Raw genomic sequence first — 21,305 nt, forward strand, 5'->3', positions numbered from 1 at the left:
GGCCCTACATCTGTAGGGAATTCGTCTTAAAATTTAACATTTCAATATTACCAGTTATAATAAAAATACCAGTAGAAACATTTTTTGCAATAAACGCGTTTTTACTCGTTACTCATTGACTATTTTTTTTTATTCGACGTCTCTGCTTTGTATTTCTAGGAGATCAACGTGTATTAGCATTAGATATGATTTTTACTATTTCATCTTGCTATTATTGAATAGAGGAAATAGTAACTACTACAAATTATAAATCTCAAACCCTTCTTGATCATGGAATAGTTTTTTGCTACGCCACTGCTCAATCTCCCCACTCGATGAAGTACGCATTGGCTCCGCCTATCGTGGTCGTTTACGGAGTTTCCGAGCTCTACCTCAACACCACAATCAATCGCTCAAGCTATAATTATGTAAAAATAAAAATGGTTGGGTTGGGGATGGAAAAAAAATAATTAGTAGAAAACGTTATTTATTTTATAATCAAATGCACACTGAAACTATGAAAAGAAAAACAAGTGAACAAAATGAAAAAGTGAACAATCTCTTCACACATCATTCCTTTTTAGCGTGTTCTGGTTTGTGAATGGAGAAGTCAAGCCTTACATATATTATAACAATAATAAACAAAACGTAGAGTGCGAGAGCCAACAAGACGGGCTCCAAAAGCAATAACCCCGACCTCCAGTGATAGACAATTTCTAAATCTTGAATGTGTTGCTCCACCAAATTGGTCTTCCTCAGTTTGATGACGCTCCTGCCGAACTGATCCAAGTACTTGAAGGTGACCCCATCAGGCAGCCTCTGGACTTCGTAGGGGGTTTTGATTTGAACCTCGGTCACTCCAACCGGCAAAACAACTTTCGTCTCCAACTCCTCTACATGCATGTCGTCGAAAACGTGGTCAAGCAGTCGCATATTGAGGACGTATTCGGTGCTGGACTTCCGGTACAAGTACTGATAGCTCGGGACGCTGTAGCCGAGGGTGTACGAGCTGCGCCAGCCCCCAAACAGCGGAAACCGGGGCCTCAATTCCAGCTCGATCCAGTCCTTGCGGGTGCGGACTTGCGACGTGGAAATGTTCCCGTTGCTGTCCCGGTAGTAGATGTTGTAAGCGGCCGCTGGGAGGATGGTCCTGTAGGACTTTATGCTGTGGTGGCTGCTGCCGGTGTCTCTCTGGTAGTCATAGCGCGAGAAAGGCCCCTTCAATTTGGCCCCCGTGTGCAGAATCTCGATGTTCTCCTCGACGGCGATGTTGCCCCAGTGGGAGATTTCAATAAGGCGCTCCAGGCGCGTGACGGTCAAAAAGGGCGAGTTGTTCTCATAATGCACGATCATGCGGTCTTGCGAAAACGCCGGGATGTCGCTATAAGGGCCATAGGTTAAGGTGGAGTCGGACTGACTCACTGGTTTCAATTTCGTGTAGCTTTCGACGCTTCTGGAGCTCAATGTCACGCTCGTTGTCTGTTTACTTGTCGCATAGGGTGTGTAAAAATAGTGATTTCCGAAGTACCTGACCAGTTGTTTCTCCTTCTGCGTTATGCTGTTGGGGTACGGTACCAGACCCTTGGTGAAAACAGCCTCAAGGATGATCCCGGCCGTGCGACCGGTCGCCAAAGGCTGCTTCAGCTGGACACTGTAGACGTCCTTTTCGTGCTTTTCTACCTTGCTTGGGGTCAATTTTAAGTCTTCTTTAAGCGAGTCTTTCACCGAAATGTACGATAGATTGCCCACAGTGTCCGGTTCCAGCACTATTAGGTAATTTCGAACTGTGTCTTTGCCGGTATTTTCTAAGGTTATGGTCGCAGTTATCTTGACTAGTTGTGATGTTAAATCGATCGTTCTTTCGACATTTTTGTTAATTACGAGTTGATTTATTTGCTCCGCACTGATTACCGAACACATACAAATAAATAAAACGACAAACTTGTACATTTTAAACGATTTCAAGCCTCAAACTTCCAACATCACCAACAAAAATTGATACTTGAAAATTGACACATGTCCACTTCAAGCACCATCTGTCGGTAAGCGGTTCGTAACCAATCGTAGCGCTACAAGTATACCAGTGGAGGAATTACGATAAATTCTTTTATTAAATTGATTTGCATAAATCATATTCTGTTACAATAAAAATTAAACATCTTGGTTTGGTACACGTTTTCGTTTTTTCTTAATTAATTAAAAAAAACTTCATTGGGCAGTACTGTAGTGAATGTCAGTGAAGGTACCACTTAAAAAATTACAGTTGACCAGAAAAGACCGTGATTTTTGACGAGCGTTCGTATCGAAAAGTATCAATTTAATGACTGTTTTGTAATTAAATAGTGTATTTAATGGTTTAATGGTTTAATCTTATCAAATGTATATAAACTGTGGCCACCTTTTTCACTTTCTTACGAAATTGACCAATTAGCGCAAACCTTAAATGTAATAAAATAAATATATTGCCGCAAAAAAACGTCCAAAGGGGTGTTTGTCCGAACATGATTTTTGTACAGTCGAAGGCCCTATCGGAGGGTTTAATCATCTCCTGCAAAAATTAAGAAAATTGCAGGATATAAAGTGGGTGAAAAAAAAAGTTTGCGAAATCGGGAAATCTTAAAGAATTTTTAAAAATGCATTAAAGTTCCGAGGGGTATTTGTCCGAACATGATTTTTTTGCAGCCGGAGGCCCTATTAAAGGGCTTAATCTCTTGCAAAAATAAAGAAAACTGCAGGATATAAAGGGGGTGAAAAAAATCAGTTTGCATTGCTTGAATATGAGAATAAAAAATGCAGAAATTAGATGCAGCTAAGTTTTAATTTGTAATAGAAACACATTAGAATGGTCAGGAGATGTTCTACAAATGTGATATGCAAGTCAGCGTAACAGCTGGTGTAAACTTGGCCGTAGAAAACGAGAATGGTAATTCTAAGGAAATGGTGCTAGTTGCATGAACGCAGCGATTGTCTGGTCGACTGTAATGGTCATGGTGTCAGCACCTGTCTTCACCGACATCTGTAGTGAACTGTATTACCTGCCTCAAATGTCAAGCGTCAAAATTTGTTGTCCATATGTTGTTGTTAACACAAATAGATAATTTATTAATTTATGTTGTATTGACCGTTCTTATCTAAAATGAAAATTTACTTTTATAAAAGTGTTACAACCATATGACCGGTTACACTGGTAGCGAAAATCTGATTTGTTGTTAAAAATCTGTGAAAAAATGGATATTGCAAAATCCATTTTCAGTCACAGAGACCGCGAGGGTTACGTGGGCAAAGAAGATCACAAGGTGAATAAAAAACAATTATCCAACGCCCACACTAATTGGTTTTTGCAGAAACGTGAAATTGAGTTGGCAATTTCAGAGGACGATGTTGATGATTACTTTATTGAAAATTTCTCTGAGGGCCTAGACATGAACGACTTGCTTACACCTAGCCCCGGCGGTCCATTTTCGGCCCTGACCCCTAGCATGTGGCCTCAAGACATCATGGCAAAATTAAGTGTAGTTCCTGACGACCCCAATTCCCAGCCAGAATACAGGTAACTCTACCGTTGCAAAACGAGAGTTACCAGCCCTTATTTCAGATTTGACGAATTTGGGTTCCGCGTTGACGAAGAGGACGGTCCTGAGCAAAATTCTAACAAGTTGTTGGGTATTCCCTTTGTGGAGGACCCCCAGGATAGGCTTCAATGGGTTGCTCATTTAGAATTCTCTCATAATAAGGAAGTGTCGGATTTGACTTGGGATAAGGTTGAGGTGAAATTGCCCAGAACTGACAAGTTGCGCTCAATGGTCAGAGCGGGGATTCCCCACTCTTTGAGGCCCCAAATGTGGATGCGAATGTCAGGGGCGTTAGAAAAGAAACAACAGTCGGAATTGTGCTACAAAGATATCGTTAAAATGTCCAGCAACGATTCTTTAATGACCTCGAAGCAAATTGAAAAAGATTTGTTGCACACAATGCCGACAAATACGTGTTTTAGTCACATTAACAGCACTGGGATTCCCAGATTGAGACGGATTTTGCGAGGAATCGCTTGGCTTTATCCAGATATTGGGTAAGAATTTGTAATTAACTGAACAGGATCGAACGTTTGTTACAGGTATTGTCAAGGGACTGGCATGATCGCCGCGTCGCTTCTTCTTCTACTTGAAGAAGAAGAAGCGTTTTGGATCATGGTGACAATAGTTGAAGATCTCTTACCTGCCTCTTACTACAGCTCAACTTTGTTAGGTACGATCACAGTTCGGTAAAATTAATCTAATTATTGATTCAGGGATTCAAGCTGACCAAAGAGTTTTGCGCACATTAATCACGAATTTTTTGCCCGATATCGACGAAACTCTGAAAAACCATGACATAGAACTATCTCTAATAACTCTACACTGGTTTCTAACGCTCTTTGCCAGCGCTGTCCATATGAAAATCTTGCTAAGAATCTGGGACTTATTTTTCTTCGAAGGATCTATAGTATTATTTCAAGTAACGTTAAGCATGTTGAAAATGAAAGAACCTCAGCTGAAGCAACTCGAAAATTCTGCTCAAATTTTTAACGCATTGTCCGACATTCCTGGAGATATAGACGACGTAGAGAAACTGTTTGAAGTGTCTCAAACGTTGACGACCTCTTTGAACGAAGTCATGATAGAGACTTACAGGCGGCGTCACTTGGCCTACCTTATGGCGGACCAAGGGGCCTTAGTAGGCAACCCGGAGGCCGCCCCCAACTTGCCCAAACAGCACCTCGCCAGGCGCCAGGTCAAGAAAAACAAATCCGTTATCCAACTCTTGCTCTTCAACGAAAACACTGAAGACGACATCAAGTGCAAAAACATCAAACAGACGGAGATTCTGGTAGACTTGCGAGAGGCGATTTTACAGGTGCACATAAATAAAAATAAAGGCAAAAACAATCGATTTATTTCAGATCGCGCGTCATTTTCTGCAAGTGGATCCGAAATTGAGCACTGAAATTTCCCTGGTTGCGGACTATTCAACGGAAAGTCATGCAACCGATCACGACAATTACATAAACGTTTCGAAAAATCGCAAACGGCGGGCTAAGGCTCTATTAGGTGGCTTGATAAAGTAGGAAAACGTTGGATAAATTTGGGTTTTAGATTTCGAGCGTCATGATGACGACGAGTTGGGTTTTCGTAAAAACGACATTATTACGATTATAAGTCAGAAGGATGAGCACTGTTGGGTGGGGGAACTGAACGGATTGAGAGGGTGGTTTCCGGCAAAATTTGTCCAGTTATTGGACGAAAGAAGTAAACAATACAGTAGCGCCGGGGATGATAGCATATCCGAAACAGTGACTGACTTAGTCAGGGGGACCTTATGCCCAGTTATTAAGCAAGTATTAGAACACGGGATGAAAAGGCCTAACTTTCTTGGTAATGGTTTCGTATGTTTGCTCAGTGAATTAATTAAAAATTTAGGTGGACCTTGCCATCCTTGGCTTTTCATAGAAGAAGCGGCAACGAAAGAGGTTGAAAAAGACTTTAATTCGGTGTATAGTAGGCTAGTTCTTTGCAAAACATACAGACTGGACGAAGACGGAAAAGTTCTAACTCCGGAAGAAGTGAGTTCCCACCGAATGACTAATTTGTATTTTCAAGTACTTTCAGTTGCTGTACCGCTGCGTCCAGTCGGTCAACCTGTCTCATGACAATGCGCACGCTCAAATGGATGTTAAACTGCGCTCGTTGATTTGTATGGGTTTGAACGAGCAAGTTTTACACTTATGGCTCGAAGTCCTATGTTCTTGCAGCGAAGTTGTTCAGAAATGGTAATTCGACCGGGTCAGTTTTCAGTCTCGTAATGGATGTTTCAGGTACCATCCGTGGTCGTTCGTTTACAGCCCGGGTTGGGTGCAGATCAAATGTGATTTACGAATTTTATCGCAACTGTCGTTTAATTTGAACCCCGACTGGGAGCTTCCCGTTAAAAAAGAAACCAATAACCAACCACTGAAGGATGGTGTTCGCGATATGTTAGTCAAACATCATCTCTTCAGTTGGGACATCTGAACTGTAAATATATTCTGTCCATAACGAATGCCTTCAATTATGTTTCTTGTCATAGCTTTAATTGCGTTGGGCTGTCACGAGGGTAGCAAGCGAATGACAATAACGCCCAACCAGACTTTCATACAGATTATTTTTCTAAGTACCGACTAGTGCAATAGCTACGACTTAATAATTAAACACTTTATTTATTCCTTTGTACAAATTTAACGACCAAACATTGAACTAAAAACGCAAATACCCAAAAAATTACATTTCATAATCTCATTTGTCCAGTGTATTTATTACTAAGTTATTGTTCTTAAATTAATTACATATGTAATAAAAACTCCTGTTTTTTTTTTACCTTTTTACACATCAATCCCAAGCGCTTTGGGTAACGTAACGCCACACGGCCCGGAAAAATAAAAACTAAAGAGCAATTAAATCAAATAAAACAAATGAAGAGTCACCTAAATGCGTCATCAAACGCATCTTCGTTTAAGTTAAACTCGGCTACGGGTTTCCCCCGCTCGACCACAGTAGGTGCAAACATCGCCGCAGGGTACACAACTGACGAAGTGCCGATAACGAGACACAAATCACACGATTCGATCAATTGTCCTGAAATAACAACAGTTTTGTCTTGCCAACGTGTTACAACAATTACGTGATCTATCAAGAACGTCAGGATCTAAATTCTCGCCGAACCAAACAATGTAAGGCCGAACCAATGCCTGGCATTCGGAGCACTTCGGAAGTTCTTCCAGTGGGATTATAGGCAGGTCTTGGTCCCTTTTGCTCGGGTCCCTAAAGCCCTTTGCTACTCACTCAAACAATTAGCTGAATTACAAACCCCCGGCCACGCAAGGCTTCACAAATCGGGTTTTCGGTGTTAACTTCAATTTGTTTACATTTAGTACAGATAACTTTGTCGAGACTCCCGTGCAGTTCTAGGACGTTTTCCGACCCGGCTCTCTTATGCAAACCATCAACGTTTTGCGTGATTACGTGGAACTGGCGTCCCTGTTCTTTGCAAATCTTTTCGTACTTGGCCAAGGCTTTGTGCGCCTGTAGCAGGAACGTGTACGATTTGTTTGCTTGAAGTTACTTACATTGTTTGGTTGGCTGTTAAAAGCGACGTCCCTTCTGTAATGGTAAAATTCCCACACTAGGGCCGGGTTGGCCCTGAAGGCGGTCGGGGTGGCCAGGTCGGTGGCGCGGTGTGTGCGCCACAGCCCGCCGGCGCCCCTGAACACGGGAATCCCCGACTCTGCCGACACTCCGGCCCCCGTGAGGGCGACGATGCTTCGCGCTTGACTCACAACCCTCTGGAACTGGGTGTAGTCGGAGAGCGGCCGTTTTGCCATCTTTAGCCCACTGTTGAGTCGCCGGGAAATGACATGACGGAATTTTTGTGAAATCATTAATTCAAATTTACGAGGTTAGGGACGTGTGACGTTTGACGGGGGCGCCGTGCGCATGTGTCGAGTTCTTCGGCGATCTCGAGCTGGTTGAGATTGGAGTTGTTGAGTGGCGGGTTGATATGTTGGACACTTACTTCAACTCGTGTTTGGAATTCGAGTGTATTTATTTGTTTGAGCCGTATTATCGTTGAAAGGTGATTTGTTATCGCGTGGAGGTGTTTGGCTTGTTAGCAAATAAATAGTCAAAATTAGTGTGTGAAAGTGCTACCAAAAAGGATTTGTTGGAGATTTTACCTGGAATGGTATGAAATTTCTTCAGGTTTATCTCGTTAACAGCACGCTGGCTGGGCATAGATTTACGGATAACAATTTTTACTCGTTGAGCTTCTAATTACTGGCATTTGCGGGGAATATTGATGATTGGTAATCTTCAGGTATGCACTCGTATAATACGTAATCGTGCAGCTGACCAAGGCCGTTTTAGATTGACTCCTGCAGAATATGTCAGGGAAATAACAAAATACAGGAAATTAAATCGGTTTTGTAATAGGTCGTCAAAAACACGGCCGGTGTTGAGAAACACAAATTACATTGCAAAATGTTAATTTATCTTTAAATGCAAAATTAAGATGTGTCAAGTGCCACATGTCAGAACTGACAATTCGCGTTAATGGTTAGAAACCCCGGGTCGCAAATGTCACTGGGTAAAATTTTAGGTTTCTTGGTCACCAATAATTAATCGATCTTTAATTTATTGCCGATCACGAATCGTCGGCAAGCTCAAATAATAAATAGATTGGAAAGTGGTACCGAATCTGGAAAAAATGCCAGTTTTGCGTTTTTCCCTTTAAACCGCGTGCCCCCCGGGCAAATTAATTAACGAACAAGTCTTTATGTGGGGCGTTACATAAACAATCGGAATTTCATAAACTCGTTTCCATTTTCGGACGAATGTAAAAAGTCGTTTCTAATATTTGTTTTAATTTTTTCCAACTGACTCAACTGCATCGCGACGTAATGACTGAATTTAAAGGGCAATCAGTAGAGCTGCTTGAAGGTCAGCGGGATTTTTAGGCAATTTAAAAGTGGCCTTGAGCTTGGAAAAATGATTTATTTACGAAAGGGATTATTTGTCGTAACTTAAATCAGGTGCGAAATCGCTTGTCATCCGGTTCCGGTGAATTCGCACAAAGGTCGAGTTGCCATTTGGGGCTCGGAGCGCGGGGGGCGCCTCCTCAGTCTCACCGGGATATACCTATCTGAATAATCCGAGGAATGGCCGATTAAATATTATTGTAAATAGTTTGAATTACAATAATAATGTTAAGACGACAGCGTTCCCTCAGAATGCGAGGGTTCAATGTTCTCTCTTTACCTCAAGAGGATCGACAAGTTATTCTTATTTTGTTGAACAGAAGCGTTTGTTTATTATACGTGATTTACTACACGAAACGAAAAAATCGCTACATTTTCACGTCGAGTCCGACAATATCACAACTGATTTATCTCCACTCGAATTGATTCCACTAATCTGATTGCTACCAAGCGTTGCAGGGTCACACCATATTGTGTTAAATTAAAAACAAGTGCCACAAACATAATACGAGTGTCACACTTTTTCTATCCAGCGTCTTCTAAATTTTATTTTTTATTAAATTTTTATTGTTACGTAGTAGTCATAGTAAACTCGAAATAGAAAAAGAATTGCCAGTTGGTATTGAATATTTTTGTGCCCTTTTAACGCTGTAGTGCAGAGTCCGCGTGAGTTTTATTCAAATTTTGGGAAAACTTATCGACGCTTGACTGAGACGAATCGTCAAACTAGGCCGAGCGAATTCGAGTTTCAGTTCCGTTTTTACGGTTGTTTATTTTAATAGGAAATGGAACGGCTCCTTGTCGCAATCAGACAATCGGAGTCATTGAGAGGATTTTTCTAGTTAATTAAGAGCGAATTTAGTAATAATCGTGTTATTGCGCTTTGGTCTAATTAATTCAATTTACGGCGACAAAATGCAGGCAAGAAAGGGTGTGGCGGAGGTCGCGGGATGCGCATAACTGGAAAATGGGTTGCAATCTCTCTCCGGATCGGCCACGTGACTTGGATGATGAATATTAATAAAATTTTTGCGTAAAACCGACAAAGTCGAAGGTCGAATCTATAGTCTTAATGTCGACTGATTGTTTATAACAAGTAAAATTTCACTTTTCTTGGGAAATAGAAAGTCGGTAAATTGCCGAGAATGGCGGTTCAAAACCGTGTAGAAAAATGTGAACGATCATGAATAGAATTTTTAACCTTCCCAGTGCCATGTTAATTCAGAATGTCGGTATTGTTTCGGTTTTTGTATTCCGTGCGAATATTTTCGCACTTTCAAATAAACGCACGCAATAACGCCGAATTCAGCTTCATCAATATTAATGGTGTACTATTTGTCATCCAGGGTGTGTTTAAATAGTCGCCACCTATCGGCGAGTCGGGATTTTTATTTTCAAAAACCAGCTTAAAGATATGCAGATATTAAAAAATCGAAACTGCTCGGCGTTAGAGAGAGATGAGGATGGAACAACTTTTTTTATAAACAAAATAAAAAACCAAGGAATTTAAATCACGACATAATAAAAATAAAAACGCTTGATATTTTACCCGTATGTTTGACTTGCATGAGGCTTTTCTCTGTTACAAGATTACCGTCATCATACTACTGTAACTAAGCTTTCATGCATATGTTTGTTCCAGTTTTAGGATTTTTTTCCTTCATTCTCGTACGAGTGTCTTTTGATGTTTATTTTTAGCGACATTGTCGAGTCGAAAACTCGTCTTACAAATATTTTATCCAATATTATCTTTATCAAAACAACCTCCAGAACACGATTCTAATCTTAATACGGCGACACGTTAACAATGCGGATTTCGCAATATTGCTAAAAAATGACGATTGCATCCATGTCAAAATATCTCGTCTTGTTAAACAACAAACCAGTCACCTTAAGTGTGAAAAAATTTAAATGTTGGGTTTGTCATGTTTTACGTATCCAAGCCAGCGACTCGAGATTTACGATATTGGAACAATTACTGAAAAATATCGTCAATTTTGATCCAACTTGTCCAAAAATACAGTTTATCTTCCACTCACAAGGTTAACGAATTCTATTTTCGTCACCGTAAAATAGGTTTATAAATACATCGAAAACCGTGTAATGTTACACCTATTCAACATTGACATTGTTGGCTTATATTCCCAATAAAAATATTTACGAAACTGTCATTCACACAATTTTAAAAATGCTCAGTCGGGAATGTGGGGCATTCACCGTTAATTGGGAGGTGGCTATCTTAAGTATACTAATTGGAAGTGAATTGGTTAAGCTAATTAAAAACAAACGTTTCATTGTGTAAATTGGACTTGGTCTTCATTGGTGGTTTTAAGACAGACAGGAAACGTCTTTGTTCGTTTTTTGCAATGTGGGTACCTATAAATGTTTTAAATTTAGAAACAGTCTTCTAATAATATTCGTGACTGGGAAAACGCATGAGTTTAATTTTCAATGGGCCATCGTTCACGTCTTTTTTTGGACTGTTAAACAATCAATTTTTCGTGTCGTTATTGCATCGTTTCCACGTCGAACGACATGTTTTGTCTACATGAAACGATTCAATTAAATATGTTATTTATTTATAAAACTGTCACGCTCCAGGTCAAGTCCAGTCCTTCATATTTTTAAAATGTCCACCGTGTTTGTAGACGCCCTCCGTTATTGTTTAGCGATTTCCGAGTGAAGTTAGCTGCTTGCGTTTGATTGGCCGGTAGTTAATTGGTGCGTGAGATATGCGCAATGTTAATTTTCATGTTGGCATTTAGAGACAAAGACGATTTCAAAAATAATGACAGTCTGTCTTTGTCGCGTTGCAACACAGCATCAGAAGCGGTTTGAAAATAATCTCTTTAGTTCAAGTTAACAAAAAAAATAATCCGGTTTGAGGATATGAAATAACATCTAGTTGAGTTATTCTAGGACAAAAAAAATGCCATAACCTATCTCGTAACCACTTCCTAGAGTTGTCTGTTACATGTGACACCCACCCGTGCATACACGGCTTACACTCGATGTTAACCATAAACATCAGATTGGAAGTCGTGTTTCGGCTTCGGATGACCCTTCAGGAATCCGATGTATGGCTTCAAAGCGCGCATCTTGTAGGTGGTGTTATTTAAAAATAGATCGGATTGATTAGGTTTCGGGAGGGTAATTGTTAGATCCGTCTTTTATACTAAGGGCCGACAATGTTTTGATGTTGTTCTGGTTTTTACCTGCTCGGGGTCCTATAATTACATTCATCATGAATTCCGCAGGTATGTGGAATGCGACCTTGAAAGGTTATGTAGTTTCTTGATCTAGCTAAACTACGGTTATGCCTTATTGCCTTCGTGTCTTCGTCGCTCTTGCCTACCTTTGATGCCGTTCCATGGCCGTTTATACCAGCTAGTCTCTTAATAATTAGCTCATTAACTCAGTCTCTTCCAATTCCTTCAAAGCTGCGGTATTTTCGTTTATTGATGATTCGTGCCATTACAAAGGAAAGTTAATATAATCACGTTAATCATCTGCATGTGACACACCTTTTATGTCAACATTATTCATGGATTTGTTACCACTCTATAATTTGCATATTTGGTGTTACATTTTTTCAGTCTTCCCAAGGTTATTTGTAAAATATGGGTGGTGCTCGCATAGGCTTTGTTATTGTTTTGTCTGCGTTGCTGGAAATCTTTTTGTGAAATAATGGCAACTTGCACCTCTTGTTGCGTAATGATGCTATTAAACCGAGATCACTGAATTAACATCACATTGTGATGATTATAGGCGCCTTAATGGTTTGTGTATTTAAGAAGAAAAATGTGTTCAGTAGCGATTTGTTTATTTATCATGATTTAGTTAAGTAGGTAATAAATGTTACAAGTAAATCCGTAATCATGAGGTTGACGACCGTGTAACAACTGTGGAAAAAGTCGCATTGATATGTCGTTGATTTTGTAAATTGATGTGAAATCGATTGCAATTCGGGAAAAAATCGGTAATTGAAAATTTAATGGCGGTTGGTACTGTGGCAAATGTAATTTAAACATTTTCTTAAAACTCTCACTGTTAGAAATGAAGAAAAATCATCTTTAGAAAGTGTAAAAAACGTTGTCGTTGCATTCTTTTAAACCGTAATGGTGTTGACTTCATTCACCCAAGAAAAATGCGCGTCTTGTTTTGGTTTATTTGTTAACAATCTATGCATTATAATAAATTATCGAGTGTATTAACATAATTATGAACGCGTGTAGATAAAAGCAATTAACAGTTTACGATAATGTAATAGTAAAATTTTGCCGTAAACGGCAATTAAACAAGCAATTTCCGTTAGTGCCGAAGTATGATAAAGATTAAATGGTTTAATTGATGCTTCGGAATGGTACTCCCCCGCAAAGCTTGCCGCCCCCGTGGTACTTCACGGCTTGCAAACAACGTAACGTGCAATAAACTTTGTACACAGTCCATAAAAATCGCATCGTGATAAAAGTTAACGTTCTTTACATAACTTAACAAATGACATTTGCAGCAAAGGACAATTTATCAGATTAACTAATCCAAGATCCGCTAATACGACGTGCGCTACGGTAACGATTAATAAACTTAATGAATGTTGCATGAATCATGTTCGGCTTGTGAAATGCTGCAATAATGGCTCTGGTATGTTGTGTTTTGAAAGTCATCTGTAACGTATTAGTTCACAGCTCAGTGAATATTGCGGAAATCCGAACAAACGAAACAGCGATTTCCTGTCATTTTGCTCCGAGTGGTGGCTCCCAATCCGTAAAATCCAACTCGAACGAAAATAATGTTTTTCACGGAACTGTTCCATAATTACAGTAATTGACGTTAGAGTAGGCCCGCTAAAATAATGTCCGACCGTAAAGTCAAACGAACATAACAGTGGCCAAAGTACTGTTACATAAGCGCGCGATGCGGCACGAGAAGTCCATAAAAACAAAACAGAATCTGTCTGCTTGAAAGCCATAGAGTCGATCACGTGACCTCTCCATATGCCATACCGAAAAGAAGGCCGCTTCACACCGTGCGAATTAATTAGTAAATAATAATAATAAATTGGTTATTGTTCGCTTGTAATAATGGAGTTATACAATGCTTCCGTTGTGTTTTATATACGGTCCCCGCTTGATAAAAAATTACACGATTTTACGAAATGTGCGTTAAATAACTGTGTGTTCGCAAATGCATCAGTGAAAGTACCAGTTGCCACATCGGGATCAATTATCAGTCCTACCGACTGCGCCAAAGTGCAACAGTAAATTGATTGGTATAGTACTGTTGTTCGATGGTCCGGAGTGTCCTGTTATGCGCTAAAGGTGGGACAGTTCGGATGTGCATGTCAAAAAAGGCATAAAATATTTGAGCGTTGCGTCACGTATTCATCTCTATTACAGAGATGGTTTAAATTCCTGGCGAGTACGCGTACTTGCCGTGGTATATTTATACAGCGAAACACCGCGACCAAAGGTATGCCTGTGTGCTATGCCTATATGTCGAGGATGTCGACCAAATCAAGATCGGCCTTATAACTCGTCTTGTTAGTTCGGTCGTTTGGCACGACGTACCTCTATTTTTAGTCCTATTAGATACACTGCAATTACACCGATCGTTACCTTTTAGATAAGACGCCCAATTTATCTAGTTGCACACATAGGCAGGATTTATAGTCGGAGCATATAAGCAAATTCTGCACCTCCAATACCGACAAACAAGATCAACATCCTTTGATATTTCCCTATACACAAATTATGTAATGTGACTTGTTTATTGTACTTGTTAAAATAATATTGCGCTAGTTCTATTTGCATTAACTACCTAACACTTAATCAAACACTCTTGTACTTTCTAATTATAATATTAATGATCTTTCTAATCACCGTAAAATCGTTGCACTTGTTATGCAACTGTTCTACTGGAAATTGCCACAAACTGTGCCCATTTCAACAAAAAGTGCAAAACAAACACAGATGCTCACATTGTACTGAACAAAGACTAAATTGATTACACTAAACGTCACAAAAAACGTATTCAGGGCTTTGCAGACGTTTATAACTGTAGTCCATAATGATGATTTTACGAACTAGTATAGCGTGACTTTTGGAAACTCTATTCCCGTCAAAAATGACTCAAGCAGACGGAAGTTTTTTCGAGTAACGTTTTTGATAATATACAATTTACCTCTTGTCGCTTTGATACAGTTCATTTAACATAAATTGAATAATCATAATGAGAGAACTGTCTAATGGTAATTTCTAGAATTAAGTCCTGAAACGGAAGTAAGCTGGATTTTTCAACGTGTGTGGGTTTAAATCGCAAGTGTTTGAATTGTTTTAGTTTTATCTCCTGTCGCCTTGCCATTAAATGGATTAAGGAATAGTTGTTTTTGGCTTAATTTGACGTTTCAGATTATTATCGACCCAAACCGATAATAAAATAATGCAATTCGAGTATAATACCCTCTTAATTAATAAAACGAGGAATTCGTCTGGAAAATATGTTGATTGTGGCCAGACTTGTAACCAAAACCGCGAGAAATGTTAATTATCGATATTTCGAAATTTTGATATTTGAGAGCCGTTGTGTGACATTCCGAATGTTTCTTTTGTGTTTTTTCTTATTTCAGAAATTATTAGTCATATTTAATTTGCATATTATTAGTGGCTTACTGTCCTTGCAGTCGCCCACGATGTGGTCCGATTTTAATCTACGTGTGTTCGGAGTTCAGAGGTCCTTAGACTGGTAATTAAAATTCGGAATTTTTGTTTTGGTAAAAATGCGAGCAATTTATTCATGATTGGCGTAAAGAGATTAATCTTCAAGGATTTTTGGTCCAATTAAAAAGTTTTTTAGTTGATTGATTGAAAATCCTATATATCTTAATTGCCAATATGAGCTAATTATACCATATATGCTAATGAGTTTAATGTCTTGATCCCAATAATGGTTTTTTGATTTTGTTTCTCAATTAGTCTAATTTATCATTATCACTTTCAGTTTCTTGTATTTTTGCAGGAAACAGACGGTGGAGGTTTTTTATAGCTTTAGGTTTCACAGAAATGTAAGAGAAAACAGCATTTCCTTTTAAATTCTCACTTCCTTTGGAATGTTAACGCTTTATACCATATTCATTATTTTGACATTTCCTTTCAACATTCGTCATTTATTAAATGCAGATGGGTTGCAGAATCTTCTCGAGAATTTTTATTTTTGGAATTCAAGTGTTTTGCTGAACACCGGCGACTGTTTTATTTCTTTCATCCTTCAGAGATAAACTCGAGGTTTTACTACTACACTTGCCATTTTTTCATACCTGCATAATTTTATTATGATTGTAAATGCGCTATTCAAGCAATTTTTTATTGTTAGTCATTTTCTCACGGCTCTAATTGCGACGAATAACAGTATTTCAAAATTAAAAACATTGTTTTGTACCCAGATCAATTTTCCTTTGTGTAACCGCTGTTATATAAATTTGTTCTTCAAACTTAAACGCGGAAAATAGGATCATACGTGTGATCAACAGAAATATCATTTTGCGAAATGTCAAATTATAATAAAAACTTTCTGTCATAAATAATCGCGACTGAAGGTTAATAGTGAAGAATTTAAATTTGCTGTGTTTAGAAATTTAAAATGTGCTCGATTGCATATTGCAGTTCTTTACTTTCATAATGAAATAAAGGAAAGTCTGCGTCTTATGTTCTAGCTCGGAAAATACCGTTTTCGAACGGAGATAGAAATTACAAGCTGGAGTTTGCAACAATGGGCAAGTCCTGTTGAATGCAGACATGTGCGTCAGGTGATATTTAAAATACAATTATTTTGCTGTATATTATTTCATCGATCAATTATGTGCTCTAGAACTATACTATTGTCTTGGAATCGCGCGAATGGTTATTGTTTTCGGATGTGTGTATTTTTATTTACGGTTCTTTGTCCGACGCTCACTTTTATTGTACTAATGCTCATTTCCTTTGTTATAGCAAATCGTAATATTAAAAAAAGCATGAAAACGTAATTGTTGCAAAAAATGGAAAACAACAACGAGTGCGAAAACCCCGAACGACTGGTGAGGATTTTAAAAATTATTTTCATTGTTCTCGTGTTGTGTTGTCGCGCCCTTTATGTAAATCGTGTCAAGTCAACCAATTAACTTGTCAAAGGCGACAAGCTTGATTATCATTTGATAGATTTCTCCTGGCCATTGTCCAATCAAAAAGTCAGAATGAATTTTTTGGCTCATTGTATTTTCCTTGTCATTGAAACCCAATTAAATTTTTGGCGCACTTTTCTTCATAGGAAAACACGCTTTGCCTTGCTTCTATTTTTGTAGATGTTTACTAACCTCACTCAACAGATCGTATGTTTAGTACGACTGTTTATTAATTTGACTTCCGTTTATCCAGAATTCCAACACAGAGTATTTACCAACGAAATGTCGAATAACGAAACCTCCTCCTCCAAAACCAGCGACAAACCCTTTACAATTTGTCAAAGTGGCACCGTGTCCACTTTTTCAAAAAGCTCACGAACAAATTAAAAAAGTCGAAGAAATTAAAAAGGAGCGAAAAGAAGTCAGAGAGGAGGCCGAAGATTGGCAACAAGTAAGTCTCTGTTTGAATTTTTTGACGAAAAAATTAAAATGCTTGTTAGAATCTTGATAACTGGAAAAGTTGTCGAAGAAAACGCCAAGAACATATCATCGAACGCGTTGTCGAAGTGAAAAAAATGGAACAAGAAGAACAAGAAAGAAATAGAAAGAAGAGTAAAACCTTCAGTGAGATGATGGAAGACAGGTACTACTCACTTTCGTTTCATGTCTGCCTCATTAATATTTAATTTATTTGTTTTTAATGATGTTTCTATAGGAGTAAAGGCCGACACAAGTTCAACATCCCTATTTACGACGACGACTCCAATGACTTAAGCGATTATGGCATTGGAAGTAGTAGCTCGAAAACTAACAGCATCAAAGATGTTGACACTGATGATAGTTGCAGTATTTTAGTATGTTTAAATAAATTTTGTTTGGTGTTTGTTTGATTTTTTCTTTATTTAGGACGAGAAAGAAAATCGGTCTTTCGAATCACCATGTAACAAAGACAATTCAAGTGCTTCAAACCAAAGTCAAAGTGAAGATGAAACTAACAGTACTAAAAAAGACCACGCCCGATTGAGTTCAAATAATGTGATCAAACAAACGTCTTTATACACATCAACCAAAACAAACGACAACAAAACAGAAACTACAGAACAATACACCTACGAAGGCGCTATCCAAGATTACAGAACAAGAATTCGTTCCCGAATCTTCGTCGACGAATCAATTTTCACTAAAACCCAAGATTATTCAAAAAGTAAAGAATTTTCCGAAGCTCAAACCGCGTTACCGAAAGGTGAAATATTTAAAAGAAAGGAAATATTCGAAATGGAAAAACCGCTAGAAATCAATAATTACGAATCGCCAACAGCTCGCCGATTATCCGAAGATTTCGTGAACACTCAAAGTATCAAACAGCGGTTAAAAAGCCTCGAAAAGTGCACAGAACAATCGTTAACGAACGACTCAGTCAAACAAAGATTGCACAACGATGACACAAAAAACAACAATAAAGCAAGACCGGCAAAAATAAGCAATTACCTAATCGACAAATCGAGCCTAGAAACAAAAAATAACATAAACGCCGAGTGGAAGAAAAAGGAAACCGAGCGATGTTCTAGTCCCGAAACCGAGCTCTACATGGACAACTTGAAGACTTTCAGCCGCGATCTGGACACTCTAATGTATGGCAAATCGGGCAACAACATCGACGATTATTGCGTGAACCCCAACTACCCGCCGTCGACCTCCTCGACCGAATTGATGGGAATTTCGTCGGATCGCGAAGACAGCGGCATTCACACCGCCGATGTGTCGTGCTCCGTGAGCCAAGCCGACGAACCAGTCGAAGATAACGAATTAGCCGCGACGACGATTCCGAGTTGTATTGAAAAGTTGACAATAGATAAACGCAACGAATTTGACGAGATTCCCGCAAGCCAAAACGAACTCAATTACGTGACCACAACTCAACTTGAAATCGGAAATAAACCCGAAACGAACAAAACTGACATGAAACAAGTCGTCGAATCGACTCTCACTCTACTCGAGTCGCTACAAAGAGACTCGTCCGAAAACCAATCCGCTGAAAAAAGCGTACCGTGCAAACCACAACAAAATGTCACTCCGGTTGAGTTTATAGACGAGATTGTCATCGACGGGGCGTTTCCGCTGGCGCCGCCCAAAATGATCGAGCCCCCGAAAGTCAAACCGCCGCCGCCGCCACCCGTTGACGAAGACCCGGTCGAGATGAAACGGCTCAATTCGACGAAACGTATCAAGCGAGAAATGCATATCAAACGGTCCAGTTTTCTGGGCCTTGACGAACCAACCGACGACCAAATCTATCCAGAAGTTACGGTGGACAAACCCCCTGATATCAGTTCGTTCCTACAGAAGGAATCCAAGTTGGAGAAACAGTTGTACAAGAAGACCCAAGAGGAAAATCGGATGGGGATTTTGAGCAAAGTTGAGAGTCACGACTCGGGGTTGGATATCGACAGGGGGCGCTTATCTAGTGATACTTGGTGTAGTAGTATTGGGGATTCGACTACCCCAAGCCCGGAAAGACACGACAGTGAGCAAACGAACAGTATTACATCCGAAGAAGACGAAATAACGAAAAAAGAACGCGAAATAATCGAAATGGTAGAGAAGGAAGAAAAGTCACGTGACGGTGTTGAATACTTAAGCCCGAGTGAGAAGCAGAATCAAGTCATTTTGCGAAATAATCAACTCAACGAGCCTTACCTAGGAAGTGAAAGTTTCAACAATCCGTATTTCCCTAAAGTAAGTCGGTTTGGTTTCAGTTTACAAATTTTTGAGTGATTTTGTAGGAACCCTCGAACTACCTCGACGATCAAGACTCCGAAGTTTTGAAAGTCGAGCACGAACTGCGCCAGTTGGAACGCGAAGAACTCAAAAGACAACATGAGAATATGTTGTTTCAGGAAAGTCGGGCCAAGGCTCGATTGAACAACCGGCACTCGTCCGAGAATATTTTCGACGATATGTACTACCAGGACGGCGTCAATTACCGCAAATCGATGCCTGAGTTACAACACGTCCCTCTAGAATATAGGAAATCACTGCCCGATGTACCAAATGCGTACAGTGTGTACAGACCTGTGCCTGAATTAGACGTCCAGTACAGAAAGTCCATGCCTGACATTCAACACGCTTACCATAAATCCGTACCAGAATACCACAAATCAGTCAGTGAGAACCTCGACCATCGCAAATCAATGCCCGACATACAAAGATCCGCCTTCAAGTCACCGCCACCCGTCAAGAAACAACCAATAATGCCGGGAAAGCCCATCCGGCCCATGAGTAAGGAACAAAGAGACAGATACCTGATGATGAACCCCACGATGACGGACTCCGGCGGTAAACCGCGCCAACTCTCCCGTCACAGCCTACAAGCCTTGAGTGCCGTCCCGAAAAACCGACACCTCCCGGTCGATAACTGGATCCAGCCGAGGCAAAATGTGGACAAAAACGCCAAACAGCACTGGCTCATACAAGTATGTTTCCATTTTGGTGAAATAGCGCCTGAATGTCGTTTACAGGAGGCCGAATTGCGGCGCATCAGCGAGCAAAAAAACGCAGCGAGTCGAAATTGGCAACAGCCGCGCCAGGAAAAACATCTGCCTGACTCCGTGATCCAGACCTTGACGCAGAGGGCGCAAAATCGGGCCGAAATCAACGACCGGAATCAACCAGTTCGAAGGTACTTGAGGTTTTGTTGTATGTCTGGGGTGTGAAGAGTTTTTCAGGTCGGAGACGAGTCCCAGCAAGGACGGGATGCAGCACCCATATCTGGGCCACGCCTTACCAATGCCTTATCCGCCGCCCATCGCCATGGAGGAGACGCAAGACCGCCGTCTGAGTGTCAGCGGGAAGAAGAAGTGTTCGAATTGTAACAAAGAGCTCGGTGAGTTGCGCGCGTAAGCGAGATTTTTGAAGTTCACTGGGCGGGTATGTCGTTTCAGGGAGGGGTGCGGCGATGATAATCGAGAGTTTGTGTCTTTTTTACCACATGGAGTGTTTCATTTGTTGCGTCTGCCATATGCAGCTAGGTGATGGGCGAATGGGGACTGACGTACGGGTCCGAAACCAAAAGTTACACTGCCATAATTGTTATTCCAGTGATGATGGCATCAAGTTCAGTTGCGTATAATGTATATAAAATTGTATATATTCGCGAGGATCATGTTATGTATTTATACACCTTTGTACTATATGTTGATCATTGTAATATAATTATTTAGGAAAGAAGTTTACAAGTTGTTACGAAATAGGTGCCAAATTTTTCATTGTACCATCTTTTTTGATAAAAGAACATTTATTTGTACGTTTATATGGAAAAGGGTTAAAAATTTAGTGAACATTGTTAGGACCTATGTTTATTAGGTATTATTCAGTATAATTGTAACAAAGCAGTAATATATTCAATACTCTGTTAACTTAGGTTGTGTTATAACTGTTATTGTAATTCTTATTTATTGTTTTCTTATCACTGCACTGAAATTTTTGTAGCAGCTAATTTCGATTATCTTGTTGTGAATAGCAGTTCAATCAATTATTAATTAATTTCGTTGTTTATAAGACTTCAAATTTATTTAATTACTTCTGTGTATGAAAATATTAAAATTGGTAGCTTTAGTCACGTGTTTC

At 39.6% G+C, this 21,305-nt stretch overlaps 4 protein-coding genes and 1 long non-coding RNA gene across 8 annotated transcripts; 2 read left to right on the top strand and 3 right to left on the bottom strand.

Annotated features, from left to right (window-relative positions):
• Positions 1-449: 449 nt before the first annotated feature.
• Positions 450-2,038, bottom strand: LOC661663 (uncharacterized protein). Its single transcript, XM_967812.5, has one exon. It carries the CDS (start codon positions 1,927-1,929, stop codon positions 550-552), a length of 1,380 nt encoding a protein of 459 aa, XP_972905.1. The 5' UTR covers positions 1,930-2,038; the 3' UTR covers positions 450-549.
• A 740-nt stretch (positions 2,039-2,778) lies between these two features.
• Positions 2,779-3,138, bottom strand: LOC135267239 (uncharacterized). The gene is made up of 2 exons (XR_010335614.1): positions 3,015-3,138; positions 2,779-2,955 (listed from the first exon to the last, which is right to left on the bottom strand). It is a non-coding gene; the product is annotated as an uncharacterized LOC135267239 (long non-coding RNA).
• On the top strand, positions 3,054-6,351 carry LOC661616 (uncharacterized protein). 3 transcript variants are annotated; one of them, XM_008201599.3, is made up of 11 exons: positions 3,055-3,275; positions 3,324-3,529; positions 3,575-4,048; positions 4,094-4,224; positions 4,268-4,872; positions 4,919-5,066; positions 5,112-5,390; positions 5,436-5,578; positions 5,616-5,785; positions 5,831-6,029; positions 6,082-6,351. In XM_008201599.3, the coding sequence occupies exons 1-10, from the start codon at positions 3,207-3,209 to the stop codon at positions 6,024-6,026; spliced, it is 2,421 nt and encodes an 806-aa protein (XP_008199821.1). In that variant the 5' UTR covers positions 3,055-3,206; the 3' UTR covers positions 6,027-6,029; positions 6,082-6,351. The 3 variants fall into 3 exon arrangements, with proteins under 3 accessions (XP_008199814.1, XP_008199821.1, XP_972860.1); XM_008201592.3 differs by having other exon boundaries at positions 3,054-3,275; positions 5,831-6,351; XM_967767.4 differs by having other exon boundaries at positions 3,056-3,275; positions 5,625-5,785; positions 5,831-6,351.
• Positions 5,435-7,429, bottom strand: LOC661574 (NAD-dependent protein deacylase). The gene is made up of 5 exons (XM_967725.4): positions 7,118-7,429; positions 6,859-7,073; positions 6,673-6,812; positions 6,476-6,626; positions 5,435-6,434 (listed from the first exon to the last, which is right to left on the bottom strand). The coding sequence occupies exons 1-5, from the start codon at positions 7,427-7,429 to the stop codon at positions 6,374-6,376; spliced, it is 879 nt and encodes a 292-aa protein (XP_972818.2). The 3' UTR covers positions 5,435-6,373.
• Positions 7,430-7,589: 160 nt separating this feature from the next.
• On the top strand, positions 7,590-21,293 carry smash (smallish). 2 transcript variants are annotated; one of them, XM_967681.5, is made up of 10 exons: positions 7,590-7,731; positions 16,510-16,595; positions 16,933-17,130; positions 17,180-17,322; positions 17,395-17,533; positions 17,586-19,415; positions 19,463-20,152; positions 20,198-20,358; positions 20,405-20,562; positions 20,621-21,293. In XM_967681.5, exons 2-10 carry the CDS (start codon positions 16,557-16,559, stop codon positions 20,806-20,808), a joined length of 3,546 nt encoding a protein of 1,181 aa, XP_972774.2. In that variant the 5' UTR covers positions 7,590-7,731; positions 16,510-16,556; the 3' UTR covers positions 20,809-21,293. The 2 variants fall into 2 exon arrangements, with proteins under 2 accessions (XP_972774.2, XP_008199846.1); XM_008201624.3 differs by lacking the exon at positions 16,510-16,595 and having other exon boundaries at positions 7,591-7,731.
• The last annotated feature ends 12 nt before the right edge of the window (positions 21,294-21,305 follow it).

This window comes from Tribolium castaneum, chromosome 10, assembly GCF_031307605.1.
Source record: "Tribolium castaneum strain GA2 chromosome 10, icTriCast1.1, whole genome shotgun sequence".
Taxonomy (NCBI): domain Eukaryota; kingdom Metazoa; phylum Arthropoda; class Insecta; order Coleoptera; family Tenebrionidae; genus Tribolium; species Tribolium castaneum.